At 55.0% G+C, this 14,025-nt stretch overlaps 1 protein-coding gene and 1 long non-coding RNA gene across 6 annotated transcripts in view; one reads left to right on the top strand and one right to left on the bottom strand.

Annotated features, from left to right (window-relative positions):
- The first annotated feature begins 64 nt into the window (after positions 1–64).
- On the top strand, positions 65–503 carry LOC112437431 (uncharacterized). The gene is made up of 2 exons (XR_003026039.3): positions 65–183; positions 322–503. It is a non-coding gene; the product is annotated as an uncharacterized LOC112437431 (long non-coding RNA).
- An 11,284-nt stretch (positions 504–11,787) lies between these two features.
- FBXO31 (F-box protein 31) overlaps positions 11,788–14,025 on the bottom strand; it is a 52,884-nt gene continuing 50,646 nt past the window's right edge. For all 5 annotated transcript variants that reach the window (XM_034940862.3, XM_008974308.4, XM_003820838.5 and 2 more), the window contains one exon: positions 11,788–13,962. In XM_034940862.3, coding sequence (XP_034796753.1) covers positions 13,740–13,962 — 223 coding nt within the window. In that variant the 3' untranslated portion in view covers positions 11,788–13,739. The remainder of the gene's footprint in view (positions 13,963–14,025) is intronic.

Here is a 14,025-nt window from a genome sequence, read left to right on the forward strand (position 1 = left end):
GGGCTCCCGCCATGCCCGCTGGGGTAGGTCCTGCAGACCCCGGCCACTGGAGCCACTCATCATTTCCGACGGATGGGCCGGAGGGGCCGCCGGCCGCCCCAGCCAGGGTCTCGGTAGCCTGCAAGGAGAGAAAGAGGTGGGAGCAGCCCGCGCGGGGCCCTGCGTCTTGCATAGGCGCTTCTGGTAAAATCACTCCTTTATCTCAGATAATGAGTTGGCGCTGGATCGCTGCGTCCTCAGGTGGGGCTCGAATCGTGACTTTTAGAGAAATAGGTTTTCTTTTTTTTTTTTTTTTTTTTTTTAACAACCTGGGGTTTAAAGGCCGCGGAATTGGAAGCAGTCGTCACCCGGAGGCCTGGGCGTGCAAGCACCGAAGCTCTGGCTGGCCCTGAGCCTCCCCACCCCACCCGCTCTTTTCGCTTGAACGCGTGTACTTTGGGCAGTTGCTGACGTGGAGACAGGACGTTATGTCTTCATATTTTAGTAAAACCCAATGCCCTCTGCCTCTCTGATTATGTTAAGTTATCGCCAGTTCCAATTTGTATTTCTTGGAAACGGTTGGGTCTTCCCTCACTTTTCAGTATTTTCATGCAGACTCAAATACTCTGGATTAATATTTGTATTTGCCCAAACCATCACGAGCACCTCTAACCCTGATGGGCAGTACTTCAGTGTGCTGCGTTCTGGCCACAGAGCAAACAGGGTGCTTCCAGGCACTGCCCTCTCGGATTTCTTGCCTTGTTATTTAATCATTAAGATCGTGACCTATGAGCAGGACTGTTTCCAGCCAGCACATACGCACGTCCTCTCCTGGCCAGCATCCATGCTGATTAGGCGGTGCCCCTGCCATACTAGCTGCCTAATATTTCAGATACCCCACCCCGTGTGTGTGTGTAAATCATGTCACTGCCCTCTTTGTAGCTAATGACAAAATTCCAAGAGTCACCATTAGCCTAGCACATTATGCCTGTCTCATTTCTGCCCACTTTGGAGCACTCGGCTTCTCTGCTGTCTGTTTTCCTCCTGAGCACACTGAAACATTGCCATAGCACAGCAGGGCATAGAAGACAGGCTCATGCTCCCCTGGACGCTCAGGCCTTCACCTCGGGCACACTAGGTCTTGTCATTCCATGTCAAGAATAGCTCTTCACTGCCCTCACCCACCCAAGAATGGCTAAAATTAAAAGGACTGACAATACCTAGTTTGTCGAGGATGTCACAGCTGGAACCCTCATACATGGCTCATGAAATTGATAAAACCACATCGGCAAACTGGTAGTATTTACAAAACCTAAACATATGAATACCTGGTGACCAACTAATTCCTCAACTCACCCAAGAGAAATGAGAGCTTATGTGTACCAGAAGACATGAACAAAACTACCCACAGCAGCTTTCTTCCTGATGGCCCCAAACTGGAAATGATCCAGATGTCCATCCATAGGAAAAAAAGATTTTAAAAAGAAAGTATGGCATGTTCACAGAGAGGAAATTCTGTACAACAATGGAAAAGGGCACACAACCACAACCCACAACAATGTGGATGAAGCGTACAATGAAGTCAGACCCCAGAATGTACAGACAATTCCATGTGTGTGATGTTCAAAACCAGGAAAGCAAATCCATCATGACACAGGCTGGGGATGTGAAGGAAACTCCAGCCACCCTGCCCCTGTGTTCTGAGTAACAAGGCCTAGATCCCAATCCTTGCTCTGCCTCTTATCAGAGACAGGTATCAGACAAATTGCCTAACTTTCCTGAGCTTCAGTTTTATGTCTAAAATAAGGATAACCATAGAACCAATCCCAAGGAAGTTTCAGAAGATCAAATATGAAAGAGCATGAAAAGTGCTTAAAAACCAGGGACTGTCATGGTAGCTCACATCTGTAATCCCAGCACTTTGGGAGGCCAAGGTGGGAAGATCTCTTGAGCCCAGGAGTTTGAGACCAGCCTTGGCAAAATAGTGAGACCTCATCTCTGCAAAAAATTTAAAAATTAGGCATGGTGGCACATGCCTGTGGTCCCAGCTACTTGGGAGTTTGAGGTGGGAGGATCACTTAAGCCCAGGGGGTTGAGGATGTAATGAGCCATGATTCCATCCAGCCCGGGTGACAGGGCCAGACCCTGTCTCAAGGAAAAAAAAAAAGCCAGACACAGAGTCCAGCACACGTCAGTTTGTGACGTGAGTGTGCTTCAGGCTGGAAGTTTGGCCACTACCACTGCCTGTTCTAGGCTTTTGTTTCCAAAGCCCCCAAGTAGAGGGAAAGAGGAGCAGAATGAGATCTTTGTGAACCCAAGGTAATGGGGACCCAAGCCAAACCCACAGAACCTCCTTGATCCCAGGGAGAGAGTTGCAGGTTCCTCCCAGATCACACCTCCCCAGGCAGCCTATACCCAGACAGAAGTAGGGTTCCTGGGCACAGTTGTGTGGTTTCTTCACTAATCAAGGGTCCCTTGCCAAGAACACAAGTGAGGCTTGCATTTATCCTGTGCTCAGCTAACCAAGTCATGCACCCCAGCCTGGGCCTTAGCCTGCTCCAAAGCAGCGCCATATGTGAACTTACACAGGAGCACCCTGGGCTAGTGGTGGCCCTGCAGAGAGGCCTGACACCTGAGCAGCAGAAGCTACCACCAGACCAGAGGGGACCATCAACCTGGCTAGACAGGGCAGAGAAGCAGTGGGCCACTGAGGCAAACAGCCTCACTTTCACCTGCTAATGGCTCCTTCCAACTGCGAGAGTTGCTCGACCCATGTGTGGGGACAGCCATCAGCAGTGACAGGGTGGGGTGAATGTTCCAGCCACTCCACTCTGTAGTCAGGACAACTTCAGGACATGTTCTGCACTGGCTCCTGGCATCCCCCGCAGGATGGCTCCAGCCGCCTATGTCCTGACCTTCTTGGTCATGCCTGTAGTTCCGCCTCCTGTTGTTCGAGGCCATCCTGACTAACACGGTGAAACCCCGTCTCTACTGAAAATACAAAAAATTAGCCGGGCATGGTGGTGCATGCCTGTAGTCCCAGCTACTGGGGAGGCTGAGGCAGTAGAATCACTTGAACCCAGGAGGCAGAGGTTGCAGTGGGCTGAGATCAGGCCACTGCATTCCAGCCTGGGCAACAGAGCGAGACCCTGTCTCAAAAAAAGAACACTGAGTACACCGTAAGGGATGGCGAGGATGTGGCACAGGGGTACTCCTTCATCCGCTCTGGAAAATGTGGCAGTTTCTCCTCTGATGCAACATGTGCTTAACATGTGACACAGCAGTCCCACTTTTAGGTATTTAAAGGAATGAAAACTTATGTCCACAAAAAAAATCACACAGATGTTTATAGTGATTTTATTGATAAAGTGTCCAACTGGAAACTGCAAATATTCTTTCTGGGGACACAGATACATTGTGGTGCCTCCACCCTGTGAATCCTGCTCAGCAATCCGAGGGATGAGCAGTTGATTCAGGCAACACCATGGATGGATCTCAGGGCATCGTGCTGAAGTCCCGCATTCTTAGCAAGGTGCTGCTTCCTGCAGATGGGCAAACACTGGTCCTTGGCAGGTAGGGGGAAACACATCTTGCCTTTTTTAGAGACAGGGTGTCCCACTGTCACCCAGGCTGGAGTGCAGGGGTGTGATAGTGGCTCACTGCAGCCTCAACCTCCTGGGCTCAAGCAATCCTCCTGCCTCCTCCTGAGTAGCTGGAACTGTCTTCCTCTCTTGAAGTAGGAAGCACAGGTATACACACAGTACACAAACAGTATGTCTGTGGTGGTAAAATTTCACGAGGGTATTGGAAAAACGTCTGATGAGGCTCCTTGGAGGAGCAGTAATTGTGCATTATTAGAGGAGCAATAATGCACAAAGGCTGAGCCACACCCTGCCAAAGGAGAAAGGCAGACAGACTCCCTGCTGGGAGAGCCCACTCCCCAGACGTTCTGGTTGAGGCTGAACTATGGGGTGGAGAGCAGATCAGGGGCGCCAGGGGCTGGAGATCTGGGGAGGCAGAGACTGCAGCGTCAGCATGAAGGGATTTTGATGGGGGCTGGAGCACTCCATGTCCTGATGGTGCTTATTTACAACCATCTGTCATCTCAGAACTGCACACACGGTAAAATTTCACTATAAATAGCTTATACCTCAAAAACCTAACCAAACCCTTTTTATTTTTTTTTTTAATTTCTTTTTTTTCGGGGCAGGGGGTGGGGGAATGGAATCTCTCATTATCGCCCAGGCTGGAGTGCAGTGGTGGGATCTCTACTCACTGCAACCTCTGCTTCCCGGATTCAAGTGATCCTCCTGCCTCAGCCTCCCACGTAGCTGGGATTACAGGCACCCCCCATCACCACCACCACCACACCCAGCTATTTATTTTTTTGAGACAGCGTCTCATTTTGTCGCGCAGGCTGGAGTGCGGTGGCACAATCTTGGCTGACTGCAACCTCTGCCTCTCAGGTTCAAGCAATTCTCCCACCTCAGTCTCCCGAGTAGCTGGGATTACAGGCGTGTGCCACCACACTCGGCTAATTTTTGTATTTTTTGGTAGAGACAGAGCTTCACCATGTTGGCCAGGCTGGTCTTAAACTCCTGACCTCAAGTGATCCCCCTGCCTCGGCCTCCCAAAATGCTGGGATTACAGGCGTGAGGCACTGCTCCAGCCCAAATGCTTTTTAAAAGGAAAAAGAAGGACAGCTCAACCCTTTCTCACTAAAGGGCAAAGGACTGCTAGCTGGGCATGTAAAATTGTGCATTTTCCTGAAGTGTGTTCTCTGGAATCCTCTTCCCCAGAGATGTTGAAACGAAAGTGCTTTGTTTAGTGCAGTGGCGGCAGATGACAGCCACAGGACAGCTGCTCTGGGGGCCTTGGAAACTGCAAATGCTCAAACCCCCTCCCCAGGGCACATCTCAGCGTGCGGGAACTAGGGTGTGCATTTCTCCCAACAGCTTCCTGGTGACGCTGAGCTTCACACCCACCCAATCCATGGGAGCAAACCGACTGGCCTGCATGGCAGACGGTGGCCCACTGGCCATTGCCTCTTTGCTTTGCTCAGGAACTGGGTGGAATGTGCCCGGGGAAGGTAGCCCCAGAACTGCAGGGGAGCCACGACAGACTCAAGCCTCACGGAAACCCCTTTCCCTGGGCCAGAGTTGGTTCCTGGGTGGCGTGGGGCTGGCTCTGGCCAGTGAGGAGTCGGCCCCTGCTGAGGTTTCTGGGAATTATGTCTCCCCCAGGTGGAGAGGAAGACAGCTGAGGACACAGCATCTCACTAGCCCCTCCTCACCCACCAGGTGCCAGGCCAGGTGTCACCTGAGCCAAGCAGCACACGACCGCCCCTGCCCACTTCCACCTCAGCCCTGACCCTCCCTGCACCTGGAAGTCCACTGCCTCCTGATGTGTCTGTGATCGGGGCAGCCCCAAGAGCACGTATCCCGGGACATGATGTGTTGTGGTCCGTGTGGGGTCAGAGCCGTCAGTGTTCACTGCCGTGTCCCCAGTGCTTAGCACTGTTTGCCGCATGGGAGGTGCAGGTCACAACCCGGTAGTGCCTAGTGGCCCGGGGGACACCTGGCTTGTCTGGGCCTGTTGGCTGACAGATAGGAGGGACTGCCATCCATTGTTGGGGCAAAGGATGCTGCTCAACCTCCCACAACGCATGGAGCGGCCCGGCGCACAGACTCACCTGGCCCCAAACACCAACTGTGCCGAGGTGATGCTCTGCCCCGAGGCGAGCGGACAAGGCTTGAGCATCGAGAACACTGCAAGGGTCTCAGCCAGTGAGGGGCTGCCTGGGCCCCACCGCAGGCCTGACTCCTAGAGCCAAGCCGTTTTCTCCCTTGAGGCAGTGGGTAGGGCTCTCACATGACGACCTTGGGTTTGCAGCTCGGCTGTGCACACACGTGGACCCTCCGTGCTTTGTCAGTTCCTACTGCTTGGCCCTGGGGCCGGAAGCTGCTTCTCAGGCCTCACTCTGAGAAGCATCTTCACACCCTGGGTAGGTCCATTGCCTCTTTCCACCGACTCTGCTCCTTGACAAGGGCATGTTCATCAGCAGGGCCAGGCAGGGAGAGCTCAGGACAGCCAGACCTGGGGCCAGTGGCATAGGTATGTGTGGGAAGGGGCACCAGGTGCCTGTCCTCCCTGCGGGCAGAGCCGTCTGTCCTCTGCAGACCTGCAGTTTCTGCAAACATCCTGTAAGGAGCCAGGAAGCAGCAACTCCAGATGCCCAGAGGAGCCCCAGCCAAGGCAGATGCAGCCAGGGCATCAGGCCGTGGGGCTGGGCAAGGTGAGCCACAGGCTGGAAAGGCAGGGGCGCACGGCAGATGGGGATGCGGAAGCCAGATGCTGACCCAGCTCCACCCACATTTGTGAGGGGCATGGGGGCTGCGCCGTCAGAGGCCTTAGCTGGCTCCGGGTTTGAAATGTGAGTCCCAAGAGCCCAAGTTTTATTCCCACGTGGCCGCAGCGTGCCAGGCTTAGCCTCCCTGTGTTTCTGTAAAACAGCACCCTCGTGTTTTTATATGAGAACCGAATTCAAGGTACTAGAAGTCCTCATATGGGAAGGGAAAAGTCATGGTTTTATAAGCAATACACTCTGGCTGAGCCCAAGTTAAGATTTCCAGTCCAAGTTCATCAGCGCCCAGCTTCAGCCGGGACTGCTCTGGCCCCACTGCTGTGTGAGCTGGTGCTTCTGATTCCACCCCACACTCGGTGAAAGGGTCCCAGAACAACTGACACTGAGCGTCACCGGCGGCGGCTCTTCCTAGAGGAGCATGTTTGGGAGAGGTGAGGCTGCGGGGCTGGGGCCCTGGGCTAATACTCCCTGGCTGTGTGACCCTGGGCAGATTACTCAGCCTCTCTGAGCTGCTGCTTCCTCTCCTGTGGAGTGGGCTGATCCCAGCCACACGAGCACCCCTGGTTGTTCCGTGGTTAATGTCTGCCAAACACAGTGCCATGGAGAATACCCAGCAGAGCCCAGCTGCTTGTTTGCTGGGGAGGGACAGCGCTGCAGGGGCGCCTCCCCCTGGCCCTCCAGCACCTTTCCACCTTGCTTCCAGGACCTCCGCGGCTCAGAGGCAGTGCAGGTGGGCTTCAGCGACGGCAGGGAGGGCCCACGCCGGCACACAAGAAGGGAAGGCGCCAGGGATCACACCCCTCAGGAAGAAGAGGGACAGAGGCAAAGATAGGAAGGACACGCATTGTGCCTTCTGTCACTTGGGGATTTTCAAGTCAAAATGGGGAGGGGGCCGGGGTAGGTCCAAATGGCATTTTGTTTCACATTGCTGGCTGGGGGCAAGCCCTCTGCAGTGACCCTAAATGCCCACTAGAGGTCACACCGCAAAAAGGGACCTCCCCTAAGGAGAGGGGACAAACGGAGGACCCTGGGCACCCAGCCTCCTGCAAGGGGAGGAAGGATGAAGCCCCGCCATCCATCGGGTGGGGAAAGCGCCATGCCTCCGGCAGCACAGCCAAGCGGCCCCCAGAGGGAGGAGTGAACTCCATATGGGCCCAGGTGACCTGGCCACAACACCCTCTCGGCCTCCGCCTCACCTGCTGGTGTTGGGCATGGCCAGCCTGGGCAGCCACCAGCCCTCGCTGCCCATCTGCTGTCCCCTCAACCCCAGCAGCAGACAGAAAAGTGCAGGGTCTGAGCCCCCGGGGGGACGATGGTGTCGGACAGATCCCTGGAGAGCAAAGCCTGTGCCCTTGTGTCTAGGTGAGGCTGCGGCACCCAGGCCCAGGGCAGGTCCCCCCAGCTGGGCCATCCCCGCTCTCGGAGCAAGAGGGGAACTGCAGCAGGCAGCAGCCTTCTACTCATTCCCCATGACCTGGTTTTTTTTTCATTTTAAAATAAAATATGTAAGAGAAACGTATGAAAGACGCCACATCTCGTCCCTTATCAGATCCACACTTCCCCCCGTGACCTGGGAAATCGGGGTGCGTCTCCAGTCTGTGGGGTGCAGGGCCTCATCCAGACAGGAGGCTGCATGGTGCTGCTTGTAGCGAGTGACTCCTTTGTGGTTGGCACGCCCAGTGCAGCTGAGGATGACCCCGTGGCTTGGCCCCGGGACAGGACCCAGGCCCCACGCCCCACAGAAAGGCCTGGAAATAGCAGCAAACCTTAGAGAAGGAAACACCCACCACCGGGGACCTACGATCCCCTGCTCTCCCCGGAGAAAGAAACACCCACCGCCGGGGACCCACGATCCCCTGCTCTCCCTGGAGGGCACCCAGGAAGCAGCCGCAGCTGGCAGGCTATGCGGCAACCCTGAGACCACTGGAGATGGCAGTGGGTGGGCCTGCAGGTCACTGCCTCTGGGCACTGTGTCCTGTCTGAGGGGCTTGTTTCTGAACCACACAGAAAAGAGGGGGGGTCTCGTAATCCACGGTATCAGGATCAACAGGTGAACAGACGCTAGTTCTGCCATGCAACCCTTACTCTTTTTAAAGCAAAACAGAGCTGAAGTTCTACCCTCCGACACCCCTAGAAGTGACCACACCATTCCCACGCGTATCTTCAGCTTTTCCCCACACATGAATTGATAAAAATTAAGTATTTGCATTTTTACATGTTACACCAATACCATCTCTCACTTGTTTTGCAATGGAACAAGGCTGTGTGCCCGTCTGCCAGGTAACAGCATGGGTGGCTCCACCGTAGTCCACCCGCCTCCTTCCGGCCTGTGACAATTGTCACAGTGTAGCAATGAACATCCCTGCGTGGCCCATACCCAGTCTCTCGCGTTGCCCTAGGGTGGACACCTCAGGACGCAGATGCCAGTCCCTGGGCCCGTGTCCTTAGTGCCATGAGCTACTACCAGCTGTCCCCAAAACAGCTGCCCCACCTGCGTTCCTGTTCCCCTGCATCACTGCCAACACTTGGAAAATCACACTTGCCAATTTCTGCCAATCGAGGGTGTACTTTGAGTGCATTACCATGGAAAACATCCTGTTTCTACAATTCCAAGCTAACAGCATTAATTAGCAGCAGTGATTCACGGGGAGGCTGGGATGAGAACGGGGGGTACTTTCACTGTCTATGCTGAAGAACTGTTTACAAGAACATATTAGTTTAGTAAACAGAAAAGAAAGATCAATGAGATCCTTAGTTCGTCTGCCTGGCTCTCAGCACATTCTCTCCCATATCTGTCCTCGTTGCAGATAATGCAACTCACTTTGGCTTAAATCTAAGAAAATCTACTGGGGCCTGAACTCCTCTGGGTCCCTGGGTAGGGACTGGAGACACCTCTGATGCCAGGTCAAAGGGAGGGACACAGGGACAACCACTGTCTGGGCTCCAAGGCATCCCTTCAATGCTCCCTTCTGTCAATGCGGGAAATCTGACACTTCGTCAAGAAGCTGGGAAGTCTGGGTTCCCAGGCCGACAGCTTGCAAGGCTTAAGGCTCTCGCCTCCGTCCGACTCATATTCCCAAAGAAATCACAAAACACACAACAAGCCTTCAAAAACGGATTTACTTGAAACTGTGAGGAGAAACAAGTGCACGGTTGCAGGTGGCGGCTGCCAGGATTGCTCCGGTCCTACCCAGTGGGTGCCTACCCGGGCAGGGCACAGCTCCTGCTGCAAGGTCACCTTACCAGCGGGCGCAGAGGGGCTCATGATCAGATGGCACAGCACTTTCCTAATGCAGGCAGGCTACATGGCCCCCAGGAACAACCAAATGCAGAATCAGGCCAAAACCCACACAGCCCTGACCCCCCTCGTGCTCTGGCTGGTCTCCCGGCCAGCAGCCCCTGAGGGCCGGCAGGCCACTGAGCTGTGGGTGACACAGGGTAGTCCACGGTTTGCACAGTCTCATTCCCATTCAAAGACAGGCCCCAAGGCTGGGCGCAGAGGCTTACGCCTGTAATCCCAGCACTTTGGGAGGCCGAGGCGGGTGGATCACCTGAGATCGGGAGTTCGAGACCAACCTGAGCAACATGGCAAAACTCCATCTCTACAAAAACAAGTTAGCCAGGCGTGGTGGTGGTGGGTGCCTGTGGTCCCAGCTACTTGGGAGGCTAAGGCGGGCAGACAGCTTGAGCCTAGTAGGTTGAGGCCTCAGTGAGCCATGATCGCCCCTCTGCACTCCAGCCCAGGTGACAGAGCAAGACCCTGTCTCAAAAAACAACAAAAAAAGTACCAGCCGCATGGAGACTATCTGCTGCTTGCTTCTTCTCTAAATAATTACGGGGATGAGGAGTCCAGTGATGTTCCTGGTCTCTCCCCAGAAGTACAGACAGGTTGGGCCACGTTAACACTGGACTTGATCATGATTCCAGGAGTTTTATTCTCAGGACAGGTGATGGTTCTATGAGCACATTCCCTTAAGTGTTCTTAAAAGTTACACCACGAAGGCAGCAACCAGAATAGAAACATCCTAAAAGAGCCTAGCTGCTTTCTGCAGCGCCTTGGACGGTGGACCACAGCTCAGCATCTCCTGTTCCCACCCAAGACCCCACGGCCATGAGGACAACAAGAGCTCAGAAGATGCATGTGGGCAGGCGTTCTGAAGTAACAAAGGGGCTGAGGAGTTTCTGCTGCTGTCCGTGACTGCCCACGAGCATTGAAAATGGCCTAACTGTGTGCAGGTGAGAAAGCCTGGGGGTGAACAAGCCCCGAGGAGTCAGGGAAGCCAGAGCCAGCGGCTGAAGGGCCCTTGCGTGCGGCTGCAGCACAACTGCAGGTTCTCAGAGAAAAATCTCCAGCTCAGACCCGGTTCTGCACAAAGCTCAGAATGGAGCGGCCAGCAGGGCATGTGGCTAGAGGAAGGACATGGCCACCCACCCCTCCCTCCTCGTGTGCCAGGTGGGCTTGCTAGGGGCACAGGTGCCCAGTGTCAGGGCAGGGATGCCACAGAGCCGCAGGCAGACTGAAGGGGCCCAGGGCATGGTCAGGAACGAAGAAGGAGGGAGCCTGAGGCTCTCCCACCACCAGGCCTGCAAAGCCACTCACACTCAGCAGCGGACACTTGAGGTCACGGCCCAGGTGGGCTGAGGGACCCCAATACCACCTGCCTTGAATCTCAGCCTGCAGAAGTCGTTTGCAACTTCCTCATGCAAATGAACATTCAGTGCCAGCACAGAAAAGCTTCCAATGACCTCTCTGAAATCTTCAATCACATCATTTCCAAACAAGTGACAAAGAACACGTTCAGGTGTGCAGAGCTGCGCTGCAGGCAGCCCCACTCCAGAGAGCAGACTTGATCCTGCCCCAGAGTGAGACAGCGACAGAAGGGCATCCGTGGTGCAAAAGATGGAGAGTCCCAACCTCCCAACTCCACCTGCCACCTTCCCCAATCAAGCCTAATGCGCTTGGCTGTCCTGAACTGGGTTACTCAGCCTCCTCCTTGGAACCGGTTTTATCCAACTCTCAGCTGCCCTTAGGCCTCTGATGACGACATCAGCCCTTCCGAGTTCTCACCTGCAGGAAATGGACCACCTGCAGGCTCCCCTGAGAGGGTGGATACCCTCCCCCAGAAGGGAAGCTGCTGTTTTGAGGCGCGCAGATTCAGTGCCTGTCCCTACAGAACCGGAGCCAAGAACTGGCTAAGGACACATCGGAGCGGAAAAAACAAGACCTGTAGTCATGACTGAAGGGACTGGCTGTGCGGCCAAAAAGGCCTCCCTTTCCTGGCTGTGTGGCTCTGGCCCTGCCTGGCATCACTGCAGGTCACCACCGTGGAGAGACCCCCCCAACATACACACCAGAACCAGGGAGCCACATGAACTGACCAACAGCCCATGGCTGAGACATGATGGGTGGAAGCCATTTCTATACCCAAACACTGGAAGCGTGATTGAGATCTGAGATTCCTTTAATCAGAAGCACGTGCGTCCCACAGTGTGCTCTTCAAGCCCCAAAGGGCACGCCTCTAGGACTGCGTCCCTTAAAGCGAGGCTCGGGCTCTTGGTAAAAAAGCATTTGCTTGATTTTATTTAAACAATGGTGAATCTTCAAGGTTCCAGTCTACATGCCCAATGGTCCTCCAGGCTTCAAGGCCACAGTCACCGTCACTCAGAGACTGCCTCATTTGGCACGAGAGAAAAACAGTGACCACCACAGAGGGCAGGGAGTGACAAAGCTTGTAGGCTAATGCTGCAAAAGCCGCTAGAAACTGGGGCCACACACAAGAGCCAGCAGGCGCGCCTCGGGGTCTGCGTGGCTCCCGCTGCTGCCGCCCTGGAAGGGCGCTTTCTCCACTGGCTTTTCTCGTGAGTCTTTCTCCCAGGCCGGCCAGATTACCATTTAGGAACCTTTGCCAATCCTCTGACTCTGGGAAGCAAAGTAAGCATCTGCCAAATGCACTGAGACTGGGCAATGGGAATTCTTATGTTTTTTAAAGGCCAGTCAAGGAGAAATTCATCAGGAAAACATTTCCCAGGACATCCTCAGGTTGGTCTCCACACCAAGGCACACAGACTGTCACCTTCCCGAGGTCCCTCACCAGCAGGACGTGTCCAGGGTGCCCAGCACAAGGACTTGGAGCAGCCCAGACACAAGGACAAGCAGCAGAGAGGGAAGGCTCGCTGGGGACGCCCACTCGGGCACGGAGCTGGCTGTGGGCTAGGGGAAGGGCCAGCTTTGGACACCGTGCTCTCTGTTCTTCAGGAGATGCCAACCTCAGCCAAGACCTCAGATGGGGTCCCCACACGCAGGTGTTAACACAACATGGGGCACACAGCAGTGGAGGCATCAGTCCACGGGGTCTCCAGGCTGGAGGGTCCCGCTTTCCAAAGTGTGTCCCCAGATGCAGGTGTGGCTTTTCTAGAAAGCTGTCCCCTCACCTGCAAAGAGGTTTCCTCGTCATCTCATATGGGCACTCCTGGCACCTGTGTGGACCACTCACTGCTTCAGACACACGGGCCTGGAGCCTTGCGTTCTGGAGACAGTGGCCAGCAGCTTGGTTTTGACGCCGCGTGCGTGCAGGGAGGAAGGCATGGACAAAACAAACGCCCTGTCTGGAACAGGCCGTCGAGGACAGTCAAGTGGCTGGAACGATGGCCTTGGCTCCAAAGCTGGAGGGGCTGGGGCAGGTGCATGGGCTGGGCTGTGCATTCAGGTGACATTCCCTAGTGACTCAGGTGACTAAACCCACTCCACAGGTGGGGAAGCTGAGATCAGAGGTGAAATGCTTCTGTCCAAACTCCAAGCAAGCTGGTAGAGAAATGGGGATTCACTCCAGAGTCCCGGCCCCAAGCCTGAGATCCTACCAACTTCCCGAGCTTGCTCTGCATACTGTGCCCATCACACCTGCGCTGCCTGAGCTGTTCGCCTCTTCCTGACCCCCTCCCAGAGGCTACTGTTGCCTGGCTTCCCCCAAAAGGAGTGGGGTGGAGCACATGCGTCTCACACACGACCCAGTCTATCACTCTATCCGCTCACAGGAAGAGCACCAGTCAGGAGGGTCCTGCTTCCCGAGAAAACCGCCAGCCAGCCCAGGGTGCGGCAACCCCACCGCTTCAATTCTCACGCGGTCCCACGGCTGTCCCCTACATCTGCTGTATTCAGGCTCGTTCTCTCTGTTTTTGGTAAGACATGCTCAGCTTCTTCCATCATGGCACTGACAAATATGCAGGTCTATGTCACACTCTCTACATAAAGTGCTGGGGGGTGGCTGGGCTGGGCCCCCCGACGAGGTGTGCGTTCTGGTCAAAAGGCTGGATTTCCAAAGTGCATGCTGCTTCTATTCACAGGTCAGAGTTCGGAGCCCCAGAGCCACCCGGGATGTGGCAGCAAGGATGTGGCCGGTCAGGAGGTGAGGGACTGAATGTTCTTGAGCATCTCATCGAAGGCCTGTGGGGAAGGCGCATCTGCGTTCCGGAAGGTGGCCTGGACCCGGCTGTACAGGCTGAAGGATTTCAGCTCCAGCCAGACGAACCCGAAGCGGTCCTCATCGAAGAGGATGAAGACCCCGGGGGTGCGTTCAGGGCTGGTGAAGCCGTGGCCCGCGATGAGGCCTGTGCCATAAAAACTGAGCAGAAACAAGAGGGAAACTGTGAGCTGGGGGAGGGCTGAGTCAAATGCACGCCACGTA

This window comes from Pan paniscus, chromosome 18, assembly GCF_029289425.2.
Source record: "Pan paniscus chromosome 18, NHGRI_mPanPan1-v2.0_pri, whole genome shotgun sequence".
In the NCBI taxonomy this organism is placed as follows: domain Eukaryota; kingdom Metazoa; phylum Chordata; class Mammalia; order Primates; family Hominidae; genus Pan; species Pan paniscus.